Here is a 9,975-nt window from a genome sequence, read left to right as displayed (position 1 = left end):
CTTTGTGCTAATCCAGAAAGAAGAACAGCCAGCCCTGTACACCAGTGATGTGACCGCCTCTTCTGAACCAAATGTGTGTGTTTGCATATTGTAGCAGCTGAGGTCAGGAGGGAGGAGGAGACCTTGAGATGGGACACAGGTAAATGGCTTTGAACATGAGAGCGTGACAAATGAGACAGACAATTTTGTGCCAGGAGAACCCAGGAGTCCTGATTCCCAGCTCCTGCTAGCAGGGGACAGTGGCTTAGAATTACCCTTTAACTTTTTTTTACAGCACTATATAACTGAAACTTGGTGACTTTCTTTGTTAACTCCTTGATTGGCTTGGTAGGAGTTAGCTCTTTTGTTTTCTGGTCTGGAATGCAGTATTGGGAGCAACTGGGTCTCCCCACCCCTACCCCCTGCCTTTTGGGGTGGTCACTAGGTATGTACGCTCCATGAGATACAGCTCATGTAAAGTGGACTGGGAAGGGCTGATGTCAGAACAGGGATAGGAGAGCATGGGAACAACCTCTAAGGTGGGAAGCAGATGCTTGTTTCAGTCCTGCAAGAAGTCAGCTACACCCTCCTCCTCAGCGAGTCTGGGAAAAGAAAATAGTGTAGCAAAGATTGTCTGCAGTGAAAAAATGCAAGAACCATCCATTTAGGATACTGCCTTAGCCCTGGACTCACTAAGAGCCCTTAATATTGGAGTAGCTACTTTGCCCTATCTTGTTTTGTGGCCAGCACAGGAGTAAGGGGCCACCTAGGAAATCAGGCCCTTGCTGAGGCTGGCGTTTGGCCATGAGAGAGCTAATGCTTGGCCAACAGCATCTTCCTTCTCTTGTGGTTGCTGGGAGTTCATATTCCCTGGAGTTAGCACCAGCCAGCTGCAGTGGTAGGCGTCAGGCTGAACAGGCATGCTGTGAAGGGTGAAAATGTGCTGCTTCAAGCAGAAGCGAACTTGGTTGGAGGGTTTTCCAGGGGTGAGGTAATAGCTGATCTGTAGGGCTCGAGAGAGAAGAGTGGGTTTTGTCATGGGGCGCTTCACTGGAGTAGCTTCCTTGGAAGTTCCTTCCTCCTTCCCCCATGCCAGTCCCAAGTTGGGGCTTGAGACACTGCATATAGTAGCTGTTAATGCCTGGTGAGACTGGGCTCAGCAGGACGGTCTTGTGTGATGTGAGGTGGGCCGGGGCCCTGGCTTGATTTTGTACCTCAATCTGGAATAGCAGAGATGCACGATAACTGGGATAGTGCTTGCTAGGAAATACTCGGGGGCCAGTTAAGTAAGATCATGTCACTACAACCTGCAAAGTCCCCTGGTGGGACTCTGGCCCCTCCTGACTGCTGAATCAGGCTGGCTTCCGAAGGGCTTCAGCAGGACTTTGAAACATGAGCAAAAAGAGCAGGGTTGGCCAGAGTCCGACCTGGGAAAAGCTGACTATGCTCTGTGCAAAATCACAATGTGGAGGAACGGCACATGTGCATGCACTTCAAGAAGCAGCCACCCAACTATGGCCCAGTAAGGGAGCTGTGGATCAGCATCCAGCCACGTGAGCCTTGAAGAAAGTGCCTCCTGCACAGAGAATGCTTCTTGGACTGGGGTGGGTAACCAGCTTGCTTGATATGAGTTGTTGGCTCCATAAACATAATGGCAAGGCTCCTCTGTTTCTGCAGGCTCTTTGCAGAAGGTTGAACAGTTCAGTGGTAGCTCTGATTTCACCACTCGTCTCTCTTGAGCAACAATTATCACAGACATGAGTGTGCTTAGCAAATGACTAGGATTCATTATTGTGAATCCTGCCTTTGTTTCTACAATGGCTCTCACAAAGTAATCTCATCATAGCTTGGACAGCTTAGTGTGTACTCTTACCCCTGGATCAACAGTCCTTCACAACCTTCTGTGGCAAACTTTGACTAGAAATTCTCTTTCTCTGGATCCATCAAGCTGTAGACTGCCTCACTGAGTAGTTACTTCCTAACATGTCTCCCATTTATTTGTTTAAAGTGTCTTTTTTGGCTTTGACTCTTGTGCTGAAAGGTCATATAGTCCCTTGTCCTGGAGGAGGCCAACAAGCTGTGGTTCAAACATCAGAGCCATTTCACTTGACAACGGAGCTACAGAGCCAGAATGAGAAACCAAGCTTTAAGTCCCAAAATGGGCATAATAGGGACTTGAACCCCAGTGTCTCATAACTGACTACAACCACCAGGCTACAGGCTGTGCTGGGCTCTGTCACTTGAGCTTACCCCAGTGCAGAATGGAAAGTTTTCTGTAATCCTAAATTCTTGTGGGTTTTCCATTACTTCATCTGCCATCAACATGGGAAGCCTTTTTTGAGATGAGAGGAAGCTTACTGGGATCAAAGCAGGGATGAATGGGTGAAATTCCCTGGCCTGCGCTATAGAGCAGGTTGGACTAGATGACCTATTGGTCCCTTTTGGCTTTTTAACACCTCTGTGATATTAGTTTAGCAGTCCATTTTTAATGCATTTTTGGCAACTGTGAATGTGTTAGCAGCGTGAAGCGGGCTTGGCTGAACTGCTGCTCTTCCAGGAGAAGGGGATTCTAGCGCCAGAGCCAAAGGAGAGTGTCAGCAACGGTGCAGTTTGATTCCACCCTCAGGCTGGCAGTGCTAGGAGTACACTGTGGCCCATCAGATCAATTGCTCTCTCTCTCTCTCTTCCTCCTTTAAAAATTTGCCACTTAAGAGCAGCATCACTGTGAAGGCAGGTGTGAACTCTTGTGTTTTGGTTCAAATTAAAATGGGGAGTTTTGGCTAGGGAAAGCAGTAGGAATGCAGGAATTCCAGGGAAGGAAAGTAAAGTGTGTGGCTTGTTCTGTCTGTTGTGCCTCAGTTCAGAGGCTTTCAAATCAAGTTGGCCCCTATGCTGCAGGTAGGGTTTAGGCCCCTGTCGTAAAGGAAAGAGGCTACAAACAGACATTACGTTTGTCCTGGGATAAACCATTTTATCCCAGGACTAATGCAGTTGTTCAGACATCCATGTCTGTTGTTCTGGAATAAATCCTAATAAGGGTTACGGAGTATGCAGTACTAACAGTTTATCCAGGGGCATTGCAGAGTGCATCTGAACTGTTATCCTGGGATTGCATCATTGAGTCAACGGCAAAAAAGCAGCAGTGCATTTAGCTACTTGCTAAACCCTGATTAGAAGGGTGAAGTATGTACACGTCAATCCTGGGATACTTCTGTTCCTGAACAAAACATAGGCACAACTTGTCCAGGGGTAAATGTAACATCTGTTCCTACCCAAACTGAGACTCAGAAGTGAACCAGCTCACCCAGAATCTTTCAGCCAGTGGAAGAGCGAGAAGGGAAAACAAGTCCTTACTCCTACTCATGGGTGCTATATCCAGTAGACTCTACTCCTGCCTAATTACAGCAAATGTTGAAAGCATTAATCACTTCGGGCCACTTATCTTGATGTGTTATTGCATGTCTCCTGAATCCAAGCCCTGATAAATGCAGGAGTTGCATTTGCGTGGGGAGCAGAGACAGCGTGTGTCCAGAGTGTTGCGAGAATAGAATCGGTGCCCGCCTCTGCTTGGTACAGTCACAAAATGTTTTGGTGTCCCAGCATTAAAAGGGCTAAGTCAACAAATGAGCTTAGGTAAATCTCTTTTGAGAAGAGACCTCATGCATGCTTCTACAAGGGACAGATTAACCCTTTCCTCAAGCCTTCAGAGGAGGGGTAAGGACTGGGATGCCAAGAAACATGCCCCCTCTTCCTGCTATGAGGAGAAGAAAAAGTGTGGATGCAAAGCCAAAGTGCAGGAGTGATGTTGCAGACTGCGTTCAGTTTTGAGGTCTGTTACTACCTTTTTGTAGGCACCTGGGTCCTTCCCTAAAGACCTTTATTGTCTGAATAGGCTGGACAAGGTGAGAGGAAGGAATCAGTCTTCTCTTGCATCTGAGGAATGGGAAAACAGACAGACTGTTCCCTTCTCCACATACAGAGCCTGGTGGTGTGTGTGTGTTCCCCTTTTCTTTCTTCCTTTAACTAAAACCTTTTTTCGGTTACTAGTAACACCTCACATTTCTAAGACTGTTAGCATTTAGCTTCTAATCACTTCACCTCAATAGTAGTGCACTCTTTGCTTAGCTGAATGATGGTCACTGGTTGGTTTAACCTTCAATTTTGCAGTGATTGGCTCAATATTGCATTCTCTTGGTCACTGAACATTTTTTAAAGGAACACATTTGTTTAAAAAAATAAGAGCCTTAAAAAAACCCAAAAACCAACCCTGTAATTCCAGCGAGGTTTGGAGTTGCATTTCTCTTTTCTATTTGTCTCATTCCCTGAGAGCTATTCATTAGTCATGTGCAAGGGTCTTGGGGCAAAATTGGACTCTAAACCCAAAATGAGAAAACTACTTGCCCTGAAGACCTTGTCTTCCTGTGCAGCATTAGAAATAAAAAGGAATCTCTGAAAGTAAAAACTGAGGTAAAATGGACCTGAGAGGCACAGCTTTCTTGTGATGTCTTTTATCGAATCAACTATATAGTTTGGAGGGTTGTTGGAGAAATTTTCAGGCACCTGCCATCCTTTCCTCAGGGTCCAGACTGGTGGGAGGGATCTAAGCTATGTAAATCAGGGACGGTTGCAGAAGGATGCTCCCTCAAAAAAGGCAAGAGATATGGATGCTTCTGTTAGCAGCTGTCAGGACAGCCTTGGCACTAACTTTTGCCACACCACATAAACTGAAGCATAGCATTTGGATCGCGCACCCCCTTTCATGGCTACCAGCCAGTGAGCATCCTTTTTGGAACGCTAACCTGCTGGGGGGGCTGGAGAAGATACGAGAGGCAATGAGAAACCTTCATCTGTAAGGCTGGCTGCTGCTTAGAGGAAGGCTTGGCTTAGCACGCTTATTCCATGTGGTATGGCTCAGAAGGCTCAGGGGCTGGATTTATGCTCCCTACACACTCTTGGGAGGCAGGATTTGCTCACCTCTGCCAGCTATTTTTTTCCTTTGCTGGCAGGGCTGCCCTAGCTGAATTGCACTGGTTTCCCTTCATTCTCTTAAATGTATTTTCCCTTTTATGCTGCCTTTGCACGAAGGAATACTCATGCCACATGCCAGAGCAGGGCACGGTTTTCAGCCCAGTCACCACAGAGGTACAAGTCCTAGACATGGGTGTGAGAGATGTTAGGCTCAATTGCCTCTGCCCATGCTGCTGTGGGTCTATATGGGCAGAGGCCACAAGAAGATGTAGGTCAAGAGTGGAATCTGGATTTCTGCATTTGCTTGATTAGAATGAATGATTGGGCCCAGATTCTCACTCTTGTAAGGTTTGGGGATGTGGTGGGGCAGGTTTGAAGGACACCCACACACCAGGAGACTACCCCCTTCCTTTTTTATTAATTTGAATGAAAAATGCTGACCAGCTCTAAATCCATATTGTGTGTGCTTAATCAGCTGGCTTCATTCTCAAACAGCAGGGGAAGGAGTTGGGAAGGGGAGTACTATTCCCAGATGAGCTTCTGATGCAACAGGGTAGTTGCTTTGTCTTCGGGTTGGTTCCCCATCTATAAACTAGGTCAGAATTATTCCCAGGGCTGCCAAGACTTTTAATTAATATTTGAAGTGCATTTAGGTTATTACGGAGAACAGTCTGTAGCGAATGACTGACACATAACCTGATGCATTCATAGAGAAGCACCCAATCAAAATCAGGCGAATGTCACAGCTCAGAAAACAGATAGCACATGACAAAGACCTTCCAGTGTTCCTACCTCGTACGATGTTTCTGAAAGTCTTCTCAAGTCCCTCCAGCACCACTTTAAAGCCCAAGCATTTGGAGTCATGGGTTCTTTTGTGCAAGAATCTCAATTTTCATTTTTTTAAATTAAATACAATCCTTGTTGTAGTAGACAAAAGCCTGAAGCTGAGATCAGAGCTGACCCTGGAGACCTGGAACCAGAAGACAAGCAATACAGTTTGGATACTTAAATATCTGACTATTTTTAAACCAAGCTGCAATAATACTCGGTGGCCTGAATGGTTAATTTTGAATGCTTAGGGCTGGCAGTAATTGGAATAGCACAGATGTGGGTTTAGTGAAATTGTTTCTTGGAAGAGTGGGTATTGAAGAAAGAGCCTACAGCCTAGGAAATGACCTGCTGGGTGGCACGGAAGTGGAAAGGGATCTTGGAGTCCTAGTGGACTCCAAGATGAACATGAGTCGGCAGTGTGACGAAACCATCAGAAAAGCCAATGGCACTTTATCGTGCATCAGCAGATGCATGACAAATAGGTCCAAGGAGGTGATACTTCCCCTCTATCGGGCGCTGGTCAGACCGCAGCTGGAGTACTGCGTGCAATTCTGGGCGCCGCACTTCATGAAGGATGCGGATAATCTGGAGAGGGTCCAGAGAAGGGCCACTCGTATGGTTAAGGGCCTGCAGGCCAAGCCCTACGAGGAGAGACTAGAGAAACTGGACCTTTTCAGCCTCCGCAAGAGAAGGTTGAGAGGCGACCTGGTGGCTGCCTATAAGTTCATCAGGGGGGCACAGAAGGGAATTGGTGAGTATTTATTCACCAAGGCCCCCCCGGGGGTTACAAGAAATAATGGCCACAAGCTAGAAGAGAGTAGATTTAGATTGGATATTAGGAGGAACTTCTTCACAGTTTGAGTGGCCAAGGTCTGGAACGGGCTCCCAAGGGAGGTGGTGCTCTCCCCTACCCCGGGGGTCTTCAAGCGAAGGCTAGATGTGTATCTAGCTGGGGTAATGTAGGCCCAGCACTTTTTCCTGCTTATGCAGGGGGTCGGACTCGATGATCTATTGAGGTCCCTTCCGACCCTAGCATCTATGAATCTATGAGGGGGTAAAGTAGGGAGAGGAGGACCTACAGGGGAAAGGTATAAAATCCTGCCAGCTTACTGGTGATGAATGGTGATATGAAACAGGATGACACCTGGGACAGACCATGACAGAAGCAAAACGGGAGGGAAGAAGTGGGATGGAAGCAAGTGCCGTGAACTCGGGATGCGAGAGGGAAGATGACTCGCTGGAGGCCTGGGCAGGAGAGCTAGGGAGCAGAAGATGAGGGAGATGTCATGGAATGGGGTTGCATTGGGCGAACGAGGAGGGGAGTGGGCAAGAGACACAAGCTGTGTCAAGTCTCCTGAATGATTAAGCAGACCTGGTTAGACAAAGACGGGAAAGTGAGGAAGCTTGTACTCTGAAAGGTTCAAGATGGGTCTGATGTTTTGCCCCGGGGCCACTGACTGTGTTCCTGAAATGCTCATCGATCGTGCTCACGGAGCTGATGCCAGATGGAAGATCTCGGCAGCCTCCTGCGAACAACAGAAAAGGTTGGGATTGATGGAGACTTTGTTTCTCATACAAAAAAAAAAGGCTGGCTCTAGGGACAGGCTCCTTCTTCCTGGAAAGAACCCCTGCAGAAAACACGGCCTGGCTGCGCTGCATGGGGAGGGGTGCTGAGCTACTGGACGAGAGACCCCCAACCCCGATCTGAAGGCTGCCACCCTTTGCAGCTCTGCCTGAGTTATTTCAGAGCCGCGCTCCCCTTCACCCAGCAACCAGCCTTTTGTGTGCTGAGATGACGAGGCCTCTTCCCCAGCAGGCTCCAGCCTCTGGGAGGGATGGAGGTGCTTCTGCCAGAGAGAGAGAAAATTGCTTTGTTCCCAAAATAGCTGGGAGGGTGAAGTCCCCTCCTCCTCCCCCGCGCGTGCAGCCAGCCCGGCGGGCCGGCCTCCCTCTAGGACCCGGCGGGAGCGAGCCGGGCCGCGGCCGGAATGCAGGCACTGCGCAATGCCCGGGATTCATCACTCAATATCTTGGAAACGCGGGGAGCCGGGGCGGCGCGCGCTGGGCGGGGGCTGCACTTAGCGCACAGGAGAGAAACTGCAGCTGGAAATTAAGCGAGCCCCTTATCTGGTTGATTTGGGGGCTCCTTTCCCTCCTTCCAGCAACCCCGCTCAGCTTGCTGGCCCCTTCCCCGGGGAGAAGATGCGTGCAGGAGGCTGGTGGAGATTGGGCTGATTTTGTGGGGGCAAGCATCGCGCTGGGCTGCATTGGATGCTCGGGTCAGATGCCCAGGCTGCTGCTTGCCGGCTCCGGGCTGGATCCGTTTGTGCAGTGATCGACCAATTACAATCTGCTTCCCCTCTCCCCAATCCTCCACCCTAGAGAGCTGGGAAGCAGGGGGTGGAGGGAGGAGGCCGAGGGGGAAAGTTGCGGCTCCGTGGCTGGGGGAGTGTTTGGCAGGGGAGATGCAGGGAGGAGAGGGTGCTGCCGCGGGCAGACGGGGCAGAGCCCTGGGGGCAGTCGGAGGAGCCGGGTGCAAGTGAAGGACCAGGACTCCCAGCACCATGAAGCTGCTGCTGCTGCTATGCCAGGCCCTGGGGATGCTCCTCGCCTGGGGTGAGTCCTTCTGCGCTTTGATTTTAAAGTTATTCGGGGGTAGAGGGGAGGGATTTAAAAAAAAAATTAAATTGCCTTTCCATCCAAGGTCTGTCCATGGGAGGTGGCTTGGCAGTACCTGAAACCATTCTTCACAGATCCCGGGGACCAGTCTGGCTCCGGGTATCAGTTAGCATGGACCAAAGGGACTCTTTGGACACTCTGGGGCAAGGATTGGAGAGTCTGGCCCTGATGTGCTGATCCAGTCCCACAGGCTAAAAGGAGCTTCTTCACCACTCAGTGCAAGGGAATAGGTCTCAGGCCACCAGATTGATGCTGGCCCCAGCACCTGGTGACCTCCCGGGGATCTGCTGGATGTTCTCCACCCTCTAATGTTGCTATTTTAACAATTAAATCAATAACTCTCTGGACATGAATGTGAACGGGGATGGGTTCAGATGGAGAATGACCCAGACCCTCCCACTCCCATTTGCTTGGCGGGCACTTCTAGCAGGCAGGTACCTCCCAGAATGGAGACACAGTTGACTATAACACTAAGCATTTCAATTCCACCCCCCAATCCATTTCTCTGTCATCTGCATTATCATGCACTGGCAGCATGCTCTTTACTTCTGTGCAATTTGGAGAGGCTTTAATTGTTGTTTCTGCTCCCTACACCAGCAGGTCTTTTCTTTGGAGGGTTGTAAAATTATACTCGTTGCTTTCCGGATCTAAATTTTTATGACCCCAGCTACGCACATCCCCTTTCCCTTCTTTCGATTTCTGGTAAAGCGGCAGTTTGCCCCTCCATAACAGTTGTAAGAATCTTAACCCATATTATTATTCGCTGGCTGGTTTGGAGGAGGGGGAAATCATTCATCACTTGGCTGTTCACAAGGCTTATTTCTGAGGAGGAAGAATGTGTGTGAAGCTGGTTTAGATGTCTTTGGGCAGGAGAGGCATATGCTACGATAAGTACTTGATGAACCGAAGTAAACAAGGCTGTGTTATTATGGAGATGATGGAAATAGCTCTGAATGTAGCATGCTTTCTGCATGCCATAGTTGAGCTGGGATTTCTGAATGCTATTATTTTCCCCTAGAGAGCTGTAGAGACACTGCTATTTTGTGCTACGCAAAAACCACCTTCTATTTTATTTATAGCTTCTTTTTTTTCCCCAATTTACCAACCACCATTAAGTTACTCAAAAAGGAAGACTGGATGTAAGGCAAACATCTCTGCTTGTTCCGGGGGACCCTGATCTAGAAATTTTGGAGAAGTGGTGGGGATTTCATTAAAGCCACTTTTAAGTGCCAAAATAAATGAACGTATGAGGTCGGTGTTGTTATTTTTATGTAATCTGCTTGGAGGAGTTTTCAAACAAAAGGGAACCCCTGAAAGAATGCTAGAAAAGACCATTCACCTTGTAAAAGGAAACTCATTCGCGCTTAGAGGTAATGATGTGGAATAGGTTGTTACAAGCACAGGGGAATATTTGTCTGGAGTCATTTAGTCATTCCTGGGTTGGAAGGCAGCTTATAGGAAAGGCTACTCTGCTCCTAGATCCATCATTTTACCCTGCTTGTAATGAAGGGCCAGTAT

The 9,975-nt window shown here is 48.5% G+C and overlaps 1 protein-coding gene across 1 annotated transcript in view; it reads left to right on the top strand.

Annotated features, from left to right (window-relative positions):
- The first annotated feature begins 7,578 nt into the window (after nucleotides 1–7,578).
- PODXL2 (podocalyxin like 2) overlaps nucleotides 7,579–9,975 on the top strand; it is a 47,332-nt gene continuing 44,935 nt past the window's right edge. The window contains exon 1 of the mRNA XM_090022369.1: nucleotides 7,579–8,394. Coding sequence (XP_089878495.1) covers nucleotides 8,343–8,394 — 52 coding nt within the window. The 5' untranslated portion in view covers nucleotides 7,579–8,342. The remainder of the gene's footprint in view (nucleotides 8,395–9,975) is intronic.

The sequence above is a fragment of the Crocodylus siamensis genome, chromosome 11 (assembly GCF_052110815.1).
Source record: "Crocodylus siamensis isolate JL-2025a chromosome 11, ASM5211081v1, whole genome shotgun sequence".
Taxonomy (NCBI): Eukaryota; Metazoa; Chordata; order Crocodylia; family Crocodylidae; genus Crocodylus; species Crocodylus siamensis.
This window is presented reverse-complemented; position numbering and strand designations above follow the sequence as displayed.